This window comes from Crocodylus porosus, unplaced genomic scaffold (genome assembly GCF_001723895.1).
Source record: "Crocodylus porosus isolate Cpor-Errol unplaced genomic scaffold, CroPor_comp1, whole genome shotgun sequence".
Lineage (NCBI taxonomy): Eukaryota > Metazoa > Chordata > Crocodylia > Crocodylidae > Crocodylus > Crocodylus porosus.
Genome location: NW_017728911.1, coordinates 3,732,017 through 3,745,950, shown reverse-complemented (window position 1 = coordinate 3,745,950; position 13,934 = coordinate 3,732,017). Strand labels below are relative to the sequence as shown.

Below are 13,934 nucleotides of genomic sequence, written 5' to 3'. Positions count from 1 at the left end.
GAGCCCTTCGGGCTGTAAGACTGACACCCCTTGTCCCCTACCCCCTCCCCTTTATGGAAGGTTTTGCCCAGAGTGCAAAACTTGCATTACACCTCTGACGGGCACTATATGTTGCAGCTGGGAAGGGAGCCTGGACCAGCCTCCCACCAGTAGGGGAAGAGAGTTGTCAGCTAGAGATGGATAAGAAATGCTTGAGAGCTGCCAAAACAGTTCGAGCAGGGACCTGTTCTGCTGCTGTGACTTGGCAGCAGTGTCAACTCAGCTATTTTTAAATGTTCCTGTTCAGTTCTCTTGGGCGGCTGCCAGACTCTTCCTGAGGAATGCAGCCACTGCTAGGAAGTGCCACCTTTGCAGGTTACAGCTTGGCCAAACCCAAACCACCTCTGGGGCAGACACAAGACTCCACTCCAGCCCCAGGGCTTACCGCTTCCCAAGGTAGGAAGGTGCATGCTTCAAACAACGCTCTTGCTTAAGCCCCTCAAAAACACTTGCAAGAATCTGTTTTGAATATCTTAATACTGACAATGTGGGTACTTTGATACCCTTTAAATGTCTTTATCACCTTAGTATAGATCAGTAAGTGAACACTGCTCTTGGCAATGTGCTGGAGCCAAATAGGATGGTAAGTGTTGGATGGCTGTAGAATGCAAATAAGCACAAGATGCGCAAGTACCTAGGATCATCTTGGAGACTAGCAGGATTGGTAGGGAAAGTGCCCCTAGAAAAGCTGCTAAATGCAACCTAAGGAGAATCTGGAGTGCTTTATGATCCCCACTTGAAATAGACCCTTGACAAGGGCTGGTAGCAGGTTCTTCTCTTCTCTCATATACTCCATTTTCCCTTCTACATATTATTAATGTGGTGAAGCCACACAGCTGCTTTATCGTTGATGCTTACCATGGCCTTATCCTAGGTGTGCTGCACACAAGGAAGGGGTTACAGCAGTCTGTGCTGAATCACTACATTTGCATACTGGACTGTCCTTTCGACTACCAAACGTAAACCTCAGTAGCAGGTCGAGTTGTGCTGACCCAGAACAAACTCCCCTTTGAGAAAGTCGCCTGCTTTTGAGAATCGTTAAAGCTGCACCTCTGCTTTCAGATGTTAGTCTCCGAACTACTCAAAGACAAGGGGTAAGTGCACATCTGTGCTTCACAACTCCACCAAAGTTTGGTATCTTGAATTTCATACCTACGCCAATCATGCTTAACTAATTCAAAATCCAGTTGTGAAGGAGACTGGGCACTCAAGAACTATGCTTAGTGAAGTTGTTAAGACTTTCAAGTCCTTGAAAGGAGGAAGTAGAGAAAGCAACAGCCTTAAAAATGCATTAAAAATGCATTAACTGAAGCCTGATCACTAGGGCAGTGTGTGCAAAATAGCACTGTTTCCTTTCGACTGCCATTTCGCCATTTCAAAGAGACAATGTTTCATTTCACTGGTTTGAAACACTGTTCTGTTTGTTTCATGGGAACTGTTTCAATGTTTTGCCCATAGGCTATAATGGGGAAAATGCCTATAACTTTGTCATTTCTTTCCTGAGTTGAATAAAAGCAGCCGGGATCGTAGCCCCTGCTGAGGCCACAAAACCTCTCATGTTTCAAGGAGATAAGTACAGGGGTTTCTGGGAAACTACTTCGAACTGTTTAGAGCAAAACTCGTGTCACTTGTAAGTGTGAAAGCACAGAGAAAGCTCAGTTCAAACAATGCTTTTTATGCAGTCTTTCTGTCCCTCCCCCAGAGCACTGGGATTGGAAGGGACCTCAGGGAAGGATCACAGTCACTGGCCAGCTACACCGTCAAAGCAGAGCAATCCTTCCTCCCTCTTCATTTTGATTTTGCTGTTTCGAGCTCAAAAAACTTGGAAACAAAACACCCATTGAAATTTTGCACAGCCCTACTGATTACCTGTGCAAAACTAAAGCTAGGGATGCTTGAAGTATCGATGCTCTGAACCTGTGGATGCTTGAAGTCGGGGCCACCCAATCGCTGAAAAGTCCAGAATAATTTTGAAATGACGCCTCAGCTACACACAGACCTCAAAGTGCATGCATTAAAAAGGGAGCTTTGAAGGCAAAAACAAACTCACTAAATCTCCGAAATGCAACAGAAGTGGAAAATAGTCTCAGTTTTGAAAAGGCCTTGAAGTTCTCAAGCCCTATGGTACAAAGTAAGAATGCAAAGGAAAAGAATGCAATTGTATAAGCAGTGTGTTGAAAGACGGCAATAGCCATTAAGAAGCTATGTGAAGGCAAGGAAACTGCCGTTTCACTAGGGAGCTTATTAAGTGGCAAAAATTAAGAGCGACCTGAAAATTTCTAGAGATTGAGGTGCTGGCTTCCTTGTGTAAGTGATGTCTGTTGTGAGAAGGGTTCTGTGGACTGCTACGGTCTCACTACCAAGAAAATGTTGACCTAAGTCAAGTGCCATGGCTCTGTCTTGGGCTAAGAACTCCAGACCCAACTGTGACAAGTCACAGGGAAACTTTTTGAAGGCTATTGGGGGAATTTGGCTGCCTGATGCACAAAAAATAAGTGGGCTATTTCCCTTTGAGACTTAAAGGAGTGAATGGGGTCACAGGATTCAAATCAACACAAGGTAGGAGTTCCCTTGGGAAGAGACTGAAAGCAGGTAAGTTTTCAGGAGTGAGAGAGCTCATGTGAGGTACTATGCCCAAGCTGAATCATGCAGGCCACCAATTTATTTTTTCTAAACAATGTGAAAAATTCTGGAAGCCATAGCTTCAAAACTAGATCTTGCAAACATGACCAGCCTAACTGGTATGGTTGTGGCTGTCCAAATTGCTAACTAACAGGGGCAAAGTCCTAGGTCCCTTATTACCTTTTGTATATCAACTCTAAAGCCCAGTGTCAGTTTGACTGCCAAAAGGCTGACCACTGACAGAGAAAAAAGGAGAAAAGCAGAAGACTTTGTCAAATAAAACAAAGGAGAGGAAAAAAGGGATTATTAACAATGGCAGGGTCCTGAATGAACAAATCTGTGTTGCTATGTAAAATGCCATTATGCTTCTGGGGTTCGGTTCGGTTTGGTTTTGTTCTGTTTTTTTTGGGGGGGAGGAAGATTAGTGTCAGGATTTTCATTGACATCAGTGGGAGCTGGGCTCTTGTTTTAAGGTTAGTGTGGGTTCCTAAACTTTTATCCCAGACCACACCGTCCATCATTGACATCTGGAGCTTCCCTGCAGATTGGCTGAATTTTAAACACCCTGCCTAAATTGCATCCCTATTGATTCACGCTTCACGTCTGATCAAGCTTTCTGTACAGCCAGAAAGGCAACACAGTGAATTACAATGAAAGCTCGGGTACAGAACAGTAGTACATAAAAGATCTTGCCCCTTTTTAATTTATGATCTTTCTATACTGTTCTGGATAACTGAAAGCTCCCATTTAATTGAATACTCCAGTAATATATCAGCATATGAAAAACATTTCAAGTTATTTATTTGCTTTATATGCTGTCCTTCCCAACAAAAGCCCAGAGCAGCTTTCAATATAAGAGGGCAGAATAAGTTATAAACAGGGGAACGAACAGAACAGAACAACTTAAAAAGGGAACTAGAGGACCAAAATAGAACCTCTCCCCACCCCCAGAACAATATTCCAGCCTAGCTTTGTTTGTTAAATGCCTGCTCAAATAGGGATGCTGTAGAGCATTTCTGAAAGATGTCCAGGCTTGGGCTCTGGTGGACCTCAGGAGGAAAAGGAGTTTCAGAGCTGAGGAACTAGTGCTAAGAACAACCTCCCACGTACTTTCACCAAGCAGACTTTGTGCATTGATGCTATTCGCAGGAGGCTGCTCTTGGCTGACCTTGTGGGGAATAAGGGAAAAGACCATCCATTGATATGTAGGACCCAGCCCACTTAGGGCCTTCAATATCAAAACCAGCACCTCTAAATTGTTACTAGGAACTACTGTAGACTCTGGAACACTGGAGTTATGTGCTCCTGGCAACCCATCCCTGGCAGAAGTTACGCCATAGCCTGTGACAAATCATCTTCCACTGCTGTCATGCGGTATTGTTTTGCTATACCTGTGCTAGCTGTACCACAGATCTTGCTTCTGGGATGTTTGTGTACAACTGAAGTGGAGGTTCCTCTAGCATCCAACTTGGCTGAAAAGTATCAGAATATAAATGTATAAAGATCAGTGCAATCTAGCTGGAAGATCCAGGGATATACAAAAGAAAAGAGAAGCTAGCCCAGCCACTATGATTTTTTTCTTTCTGTATCTACATGCTTTTAACTGAATCCACCGTAGTTAACAGTGTTGAAACGACGAAACAAAAGCTAAAAATTGCACATTTACAATGTAAAAGTAGGCCTACAACTTGTGTACAACACATCAGGAACAACATAAACCACTGTCTTACTACAGTCGTGATGACAGGCATGCATTCTGCGCTGCAGTGACACTAGTCTGTGGCTAGAATGGCAAAACTTCACTGCAATAGTATCATGCCCTGCTTTTACCTCCCTAGCCTGTTTCCACATTTTTGGTATTAGCCTAAATGAGTCAGGCTGCCTGGGAGGTGGGCTGCTGGAGCTCTCCTCTACCATCATAAATGCAAAAGAAGTGAATCTGCATTTTCCACTTGGGGAACACTGGGCATTGCAGCCAGGAAGCTGGAATTGGCTTGTAGGAGGACATAGTGAAATGAATATTGGTGATGAGCCTTCTTGTGGTTGTCAAAGAATGCTTACAACAGCCTACAACCAAAAATACTTCTAGTGAAAATAAATCAAAAGTGGCTACTTTTTAATCTGTGTTCTCCAGATCGCTTAACTAACCACTACCCAGACCTTTGGGAGTTGGCTTGATACTATCCAATCTGCCTAGGAACCTCCTTTCTTCTGTGTGAGCCACCTTCGTTTCCTGGTTTTCTCAACTGCTATGCTGTTCTCCAGCCTACACTTTCTCATTCTGTTGCTCCAAGTGGAGTTCTAGCTTCTCATTCCCAACCATCTACACCGGGGTGGGCAAAATACGGCCTGCAGGTCACATCCGGCCTGTGAGGCCATTCTATCCAGCCTGCAGGGCTCCTAAAAAAAAAAGTGTAGAAAATTAATATTCTATTGCCCTTCGTTCCCGTCAAAAATGACAGGAACCAAGAACAGTAGAACCCAGGGGAAGCCCGGCAGGCTCCCACAACAGTGGGCCTGCCCGACTCTGCCCCACCAGCTGGAAGCCCCAGCCAGGTTTCTGGGCTGGGAGCACGTGGCTGCCCCCACACGGGAAGCTCAGATAAATGGGGGTGGGGGGACCCCGAGCAGGGAAGGACCGCGGGGGGGAGAAACGGCCCCTCCCACGCCCAGTGCCCCACACTACAGCTGCTTGCAGCCCGGGTGGGGCTGCCTGTGCCCACTCGGACAGCCCCATGCAGGCTGCGAGTGCCTGCAGCATGGGGCACTGGGCGTGGGAGGGGCCACTTCCCCCCATGCTCAGCTTTTTCCCTGGCTCCTTCCCTGCCAGGGTGGCAGTGGGGCGTTACAAGCTGGTGCTAAGCATGGGGAAAAGTGGCCCCTCACCCACCCCATGCCTGGCGCCTCGCGCTGCAGCCACTCACAGCCTGCCTGGGGCTGCCTGTGCCTGCTCCAGACAGCTCTGGCCATGGGGTGGGCGAGGGGCCACGTTTCCCCACACTCAGCACCAGCTTCTTCTCTGCTGCCAAGCAGGGGGTCGGAGCTGAGCACTACCCCCTGCCTGTACTGCAGGGTGGGGGGGGCACTGGGTTTAAGTGGGCAGGGAGCCAGCAGGAGCACAGGGCTCGCACTGGTGTCCCAGGGCCAGTGCCAGTGGGCCCCAGAGCAGGGTGGCAGGAGTGCGGGGTCCCAGCCGACAGGGCTCTATGGAACTGGGCCAGCTCCCTCCTCCCTGCTGGTGCAACCCAGCTGAGCTCCACGGACCCCAGCCTGCCTGCGCCCAGCTCTGGGCCCCGCCAGTGCTGGCCCTGGGACATTGGTCCCAAGACATTGGGACGTTGGTCCCAAGATGGTGACCATGGGGCGGAGCACCCGTCACGGGGCAGGGCTACACATGTGGCCCTTGACAGCCTGCCAAAACTGAGTAAGCGGCCCGCCGCCCAAAATAATTGCCTGCCCCTGCTCTACACTCTGGTTCCAAGAACCCAGAATTCATTTCCCTTTGGTAGGAAAAGCTGAAGAGGATACAGAATCTGACAAGATGGGAAGAGAAAATGCTGGGCACCTGGCTGAAGCAAAATAGCACATTTTGCAGCAAAAATACTGAATTCTCCACCTTGTAAAGATGCAAAATCTTATGGCAAATTCAACAACCATGGAATTAGGGTGCACATAGACCTATTTACAGGAGTCTTGTTTTGACGCCAAAGCAAAAAATTACCCAGAGCACTGCATGTGTGTAAGGGCTGATTTTTTTTTTAAAGGTTAAATATTTGCTTTCAAGTTACCTATCAGACTCTAATATGATTTGCACCCATTCTTAACAGATGAGTTAAGCAAATAAACTTAAAACTTACTATGTAAAATTCAGATTTTGGGTTCCTTATTGAGAGATTAGGTTCTTCATTGCCACCTGTCCCTTCCCCCAAATGCAGATGGGGGGTTAGAGGCTGGCTAGGGGTATACAAAGCTGCTGCTCTGATCAGCTATGGTGCACCAGTTAATTGGAGAAAGGGTTTGTAAACTCCAGCAAAAAGCTGAGTGGTTCCTCTAATGTGGGAACTAAGGAGGTTGTGAGCACCCAGATCTGAATGTTACATTTTCTACTCTATGCACAAATGCATGAAGTCATCCAAGTTATTCCTTATTTTGCTGTTAATCATTTCTTTCCTTCCTAAAATTAGTTCTTCTAATGATAAAAACAAATTTAGCATTTAGGTCCTCTCTCAACTACAATTTGACATCATACTTGAACAGTTCCTAGCAGCTCCTTCCTGAAAGGTGTGGATTGATTTAAACAGCAGACAGCTTAACATAGCATGATCTCCTTTCCTTATCCCCACCCATTACAAAAGGACTGTATCTTTATTATAATGCATATTAAGCTGTGGACCTAGAAGTGAGCAACTGTTAGTCTTTATTTTCCTCTCCTGGCCCCTCCCCAGCTCCACTTACTCCAGGAGGTATCGATGCATTTTGCTGCACTTGATTTTCACTGTCGAGGAACTGACTTTGACCTTGCAGCTCCTGGCTTTGCTCATCTGTTACCTGAACTGTGACATACTCTGCAAGTTTCTGCACACAATTACAGCAGTGCTCCACTGCCTGCTCTTTTGAATCTCCATCAAACTGAACACGAAACATGCGGCATTCATTCTGGGGAAAAGCCACAGAAAAATTAATCTCAGTGTGCATTCCAGTAGGTACTTGGTTTTTAATTAAATCTGTATTAGTGGTAGTTAGAACCAAAAACTGTTAGATTACTGGAGTGCTGCATTACTGTTAAACATGGGGGTGCAAATTGCTTCCTGTTGTTGTATCTTCATTTATTCCAGTGGAGTTACGCCATAAAGGTATTTGGCCCACAGGCTGAAAGCAGCTTCACAATACAACCATGGAACATGCAAAGGTACGCAAGGTGTTTCTACTTTTGTGATTAGTTAGTGCTGTATCTGTGTCCTGTAGTTCTACTAGTGACACTGAAACGTTAAGACTATATATGTCCCAGTTGATTGGTTTAATATTTGGAACATTGATAATTTGCTGGTTTTCTATTGCAACACTGGCCAAAGTGGCAAAGGGTGAATGTTCTTGTTCTGCTCTATAACTACCCATGTAAATGTTCCCAGACATAAATGGTATTTCCTGAAAGGAAGCACTCTACAGAGTAACAGCTCTTAAAGACTAATCTCAGATCTCACATGTAAGGCAGGGTCAGACCTTGTCAACTACTCAGATGAAAGGTTGTCATAAGAAAAGAACAAGATCTCCGGTAGGAATGGGTTCTGCAAGCAGTACTGGGAAGTGAGGAACAGCTTTTATTCTGTGATTAAACTAGTATCCCATTGCAGATTTAGGGTATGCTGCAGCCCCAGTGGCAGAATCCTTAATTGCCCTGTAACTAGACCACCAACAAAGCTATTCTTGACATCTGGGCTCCCCTAATCTATAGTCATACTAGACTAAATAAACCAGAGGTGAGCAAAATATAGCACATGGGCTGGATCTGGCATGTGGGCAGGTACCCACCAAGTGCATGGATGGGTGGCAGCTCCGGCTCTGACAGCTGGCTGACGCTAGGTGGCTGGGGCTGCTTCCAGTATGCTGGACATGCTCTCTTGCACTCCCTTGTTCACACTCTCACTCTGGGCTGGAGTTGCCACCAGTGCAGAAATGGAAGCACGAATCTGCCCACAGCTGTAGCTCCAGGTTGGGGCTCCAAGTGTGGTGGGGAGGGCAAGGTGTCCTTCTGCGCTGTTTGCAGTCTATAGTTCTAATATCCCAGCCCTCCTCTCCTCCCCCATGCCTGCAGCCCAACCAGGTGCTTCAAGTTTCATTTGGGCAGCCCCCTGTGCCTGGAGCCCCAACTCAAGAGCTGCTGGTCCCATTTGGGTAGCTGTGGACATGGCCTGCAGCTGTCAGGTTGGGACTGGGTGGGGGGGAGCAGGGCTTGCTAAAGCTAAAAGTGGCTGGACTCCAGCTGCACAGGGGAGTGGGGAGGGGGCAGCAGCACGTGCTAAAGCTGTCGGCGGGTTCAGACTTCCGAGCTGGTCGCAGCCTCAGGAGGGAAAGATGGGGAGAAAGAGAGATAGCTGTAGCCCTCAACTGGTCACCAAAACTCATTAAATGGCCCACCAGCCCAAAGAATTGCCCACTCCAATATAAACAGATGTTTTTCCACCCCAGAGTCAGTTGCACTTCAGGATGGAGAAAAAACTCTGGGTATAGTTTGTATGTCCATGACAGTTTGTAAAGCACCTTGGGATCCTTGTGAGTAAACAGACTCATCTGTATTTGGAAGCACTGTTAAAAAACACCTTCCTTCAAAATCCACTAGCCTCCTCTGTCCCATGAGACTTGGTGTCACCTTGCACTCATCCTTATTGATGAAACAGCAAATAATGGGTAAATGGTAACAAAGGCTCAGTGTGATGGTACTTTATATAATTATATAATAAATGGAGAACGTGTATCTAAACAGTAGAACAACATATTTAGCACCTCTTTCCAGAGGGATGCTACATATTTCCAAGGTCAGTGTGACAGCACGCAGCTTGATGAAGCTTGGCCATGTTATACAACAGACTTGAAACTTCAACCCCCTGAAGGAGTGCTTCAAATTGATTTGAAAAAACGCAAGCCTAAAAGGATTAAACCATTCGTTATGCATGTCCTAAGTGAGCTAGCAAGCCATACGGGCTGATCTAGACACTGAACACTATGCAGGACACAAAACCATGTGGTATGTGAATTAGTTACTGCTGTAGTGGAGAAAATTCTCTACTTGAAGTTTTAAATGCAAAATGGGCTTAAAGTGCCATACGTGAACAAGTCTTATTCAGACAGACAAAGCCTATTTTATCCTTCATGTTTCTGAGTCTCAAAAATCATTAAGCTTATATCCTATTTTTACGGGTATTTAAGTGACCAAGATCACTGGCCTTCCTCTTGATCTGCATAAATACTGAGGTCATTATATTGAGTTTTCAAGCCTTTGACTAATGTACCAAAAGATAAACCAGCTCTTCTCAGTAGCAAAATCCACACATTTGCAAACACAGTAATTTAAAATGCAACCAGTACATAATGTGATATTAAGGAACTCCAAGTATAACCCCATTCTAATGATTTTTTAAAAAGGGAAAAATGTCAAAATGTTTTTCAGATTTTAATGACTTCTTTATCTGTCCCCTGTACAAGGAAAAGCTTGAGGATTTTTTTTATTTCAAATTTACTAAGCTGATTTGGCAATTGGATTAACTTCTCATAGTATGGAAATGACCTGTAAAGTTTCCCCATTAAGTCTCTGCCTTCTGTTCCAAACGAGAAAAAGCAATCACAAATTTCCCAGTTGCAGTGAAATGATACTTAAGTGGAACAAGTCCATCCAGTTGACACGCATTGTTACAGAGACCTCCGTCAGTACTTGTTACCATGTGAAGTCTGCAGACAATGAAATGTGTTAGCTGGCAGGAAGTTACCAAAAGAATCTCACTTTCTACAAGATGCTTTTAAAGGCAAAATCAGATGGCTTAAAAAAAAAAAAATCTACTGGAAGCTGAAAAGATACAAGGTACAAACAGAATAGAACAATACATAACTGAAACCATGACTAATAGAGGTTTTACATTATTAGCTATATTTTCTTGAATGTTTGCTAATTACTAATGCTCCCTCAGAGCAGCTTTTTGCCTCAAAAAATACATGCAGCTTTTTAAGTCAAATGGCACCTGACTTGTGCCCCTCTTTAAAAAAAGGCAAGGAGGATCTGGGGAACAACAGACCAGTTAGCCTCACCTCCATACCTGGGAAGTCACTGCAGCATATTCTAAGGAAGGCCATTTGCAAGCATCTGGAAGAGAAAAGGCTGACCACAAGGAGCCAGCCTGGATTTATAAAGAACAAATTGTGTTGAACAAACCTGATCTCCTTCCTTGACAAAGAAACTACTTGGGTGGATGAAGGGAATGTTGTGGATATTGTGTATCTGGACTTCAGGAAAGTTGTGACAAAGTCCCATATGACCTCATAAATTGGAGACGTGGGCTGGATAAAACTACCTCAAGGTGGACAGATGGGCCCAGTGCTATTTATCGTATTTATTAAATGGTTTGGATAATGGTACAGAAAGCTTCTTGAGAAAGTTTTCAGATAACATGAAACTGGGAAGGACTGCAAACATACTGGAGGATGTGAGCACAACTTGGAAGGATCTCAAAAGACTGAAAAGCTGGGCTAGAGCTAACAGAATGAAGTTCAGTGTACAAAACAAATGCAAGGCGCTGTATCTCAGAAGCAATAATCAAAAACTCAAATACAAAATAGGTAACACCTGGCTGGACAGCAGCACTTCAGAAAAGGACTTAAGAGCCTTGACAGATCACAGGCTCAGTATGAGCCTGCAGTGTAATGCAGCCACACAAAAGGTGAATGTAATTTTGGGATGCATCAATAGAAGCATTAGGTGCAAGACACAGGAGGTGATAGTGCCTCTCTACCCAGCACTGGTTAGGCCTCATCTGGAGTAGTGTGCACAGTCTGGGCTCCACATTTTAAACTGGACTTGGAGAGGTTGGAGAAGGTCCAGAGGTGGGCAACAAAGACAGTGAAGGGTTTGGAAGGCAAGTCAAATGAGGAGAGGTTCTAAACATGTTCAGCTTGTGGAAAAGGCATTTAAAAGGGTACAAGACAGCAGTCTGCAAATACATGAAGGCCTGCCATAAAGAGGGAAAGCCCCTTTTCTCTCTTGCTCTAGAAAGGAAGGCACAGATCAATGGTTTGAAATTGCAGCAAAGTAAAGTTAGATGGGATATCCAGAAAAAACTTTTTCACTGTGAGAACAGTGAAGCAGTGGAGTAGACAGCTGTGAACTCTTTATCACTGGAGGTGTTCAAGAAGAAGTTGGACAGCGACTGTTCAGGGATGATCTAGGTGTAGCTATGCCTATTTGCTACCATGAGTGTTGGCTACAGCTGAGGCTGGGACTTCATTTAGGGTGTGCCGATCCTCCAGCTGGAAGCAAAGCTGGAGGTGCCTGTCTAGAGGATCTTGCCCCTCCACCCATGGTCATACAGGCATACCTTGGAGATATTGCGGGTTCGGTTCCAGACCACCGCAATAAAGCGAGTCACACGAATTTTTTGGTTTCCCAGTGCATATAAAAGTTATGTTTGTACTATACTGTAGTCTATTAAGTGTGCAATAGCATTATGTCTAAAAAAAAATGTACATACCTTAATTAAAAAAATACTTTATTGCTAAAAAATGCGAAGTGAGCAAATGCTGTTGGAAAAATGGCGCCAACAGACTTGCTAAACGCAGGGTTGCCACAAACCTTCAATTTGTAAAGAACGCAATATCTGCAAAGCGCAATAAAGTGAAGCGCAATAAAATGAGGTATGCCTGTATTTGGTGTCAGGAAGGAATTTTACCGCATGGTCAGACTGACCAGAAGTTCTACCCAAATTCAGAAGTCACCAGGAATTTTGCCTGTAGGCTTAAATGGGTGGGGACACATTTTTACCCTAAAATTGTCAAAAATGTGAAAGATATAGGAAACCAAATTAATGAAGCAGAAGTGCTGAATTAAGTATGTAGTATGATTTTAATAAAATGCTTTTGTATATAAACACTAAGACACTACAAAGCATATTAATAACTGGAAGTGAAAGCATCTGACAAAGTAAGTTGTTGCCTATGGAAGATCTCTGAACCAGTTTCCAAGGTGCCACACTCCTCTACCTTCCGCTTGACTTCAGAATAATATGGCTAACTACCTCTGTGTTGATGACTAAAATCCTTGGAAGGGAAGAGTTACAGTATTTAAAACAGTCCTATCTGGTGAATTTTCTTATCAAATTTTGCCTCCTGCTGATTATTCCAAATTTATTTACCTCTTAAATCTCCCCCAGTTCAATAAAATTCTCTGATTTAGTCATCTCAACTACAATGCGACAAGACAGGGAAATAAAGGAAAAGGAAAGGCAACATACACATTTTAGGTACAAAGATTGGTATTGGATAAAAACTATCATTCAAGATCACAGAAAAAAACTGCTAGCACTGGCATCAATTCTTACCATTGGTCTTTCAACTTCATATAAGTTTCATTCTGCAGGCAAAATACATAACATTTTAATTATCTTGCTACTACACCCCCACCCTGCACCAAATTCCTTGAAAGCCTTTAATAAAACCATAAATCCTTAAAGGATTTTTTACCTGGGAAACGCTTGTCAGTGCAGTTTATCTACTTGCATAGCAACATTATCCAAAACACAAGTAGGCAACAAATTCACAACTGGAAATCATCAATCACAAATATTAAGTCTCCTAAAAAATCTTCTAAATCACTGGGGACAACTTTTTTTGCAGGAGTGCCACAAATTAACCCTGTACCCTGAGTGCCACTCCAATCTCCTTCTGCTCAATCTGCTCTACTCTGCTTCCTGCCCGATCAGCCACTGTGCTGCCTGCGCCCCACTCCCTGATCTGCTATGTACCCATGCCACTTATGGCACTTGTGCCGCGAGTTGGCCACCCCTGTTCTAACTCATAAAGTGGCAACTATTGGCATGGCAAACTTACAGTTTACACGGATTAAAAAACAGGATGTCAAGCACAGTAAAACCCCGTGCAGTATTTTAACAGGGTAATGCTGTTCTTTTTTCCTTGCTTCTTGGGTACGTGGCTAAATCATCTGAGCCACACACAACTTTTGGAGGAATAATCCTGGCAGTTTAAAGGAATGTCTCTCTCATGGAGTTCTCTTTCATATTTGCAGATAGACATTTTCTTTGCCATCCTCCAACATTACGGCAGAAGTGCAAATGGAATTCTGTTCTCAGCAGGTTCCACTCCAGCTGCTCTGCCAACCATACCCATCTATGCCTACTAATGCTGTTAACCACAGATCCAGCCCCATGCAATTCCCTTTCCTTACCTCTCTCCCACCAGAATATTAAATCAGGTACACACTTTAGAACCTACTGGAGTCCAGCTTAGCTGGCCTGGGATGTTTAATATATTCACAGGCCAATAATCACAGGTTTCTGCTTTGTAAGAATGGAAGAATCCCCCTTGAACAGGAAGTTTTTTCTACTTGGTCAGACTGCCCTGTAGGGCCATGTGAAGCTTTGGCTGCTGACTCAATTCGGAGATTTGGCCCGATTTGGCAGCTGAATCTCCAAATCCAAATCAAATCAGGAGACCAATAAAAAGGTCTGAATCAATCCAAAGCCTCTGAATCGATTTGGAAAAAGATTCAGAGCAGA

The 13,934-nt window shown here is 44.4% G+C and overlaps 1 protein-coding gene across 1 annotated transcript in view; it reads right to left on the bottom strand.

Annotated features, from left to right (window-relative positions):
- REC114 (REC114 meiotic recombination protein) overlaps window positions 1–13,934 on the bottom strand; it is a 67,692-nt gene that overhangs the window by 1,844 nt on the left and 51,914 nt on the right. The window contains exons 4-5 of the mRNA XM_019533147.1: window positions 7,117–7,317; window positions 4,053–4,133 (exon numbers count right to left, since the gene is read on the bottom strand). Coding sequence (XP_019388692.1) covers window positions 4,053–4,133; window positions 7,117–7,317 — 282 coding nt within the window. The remainder of the gene's footprint in view (window positions 1–4,052; window positions 4,134–7,116; window positions 7,318–13,934) is intronic.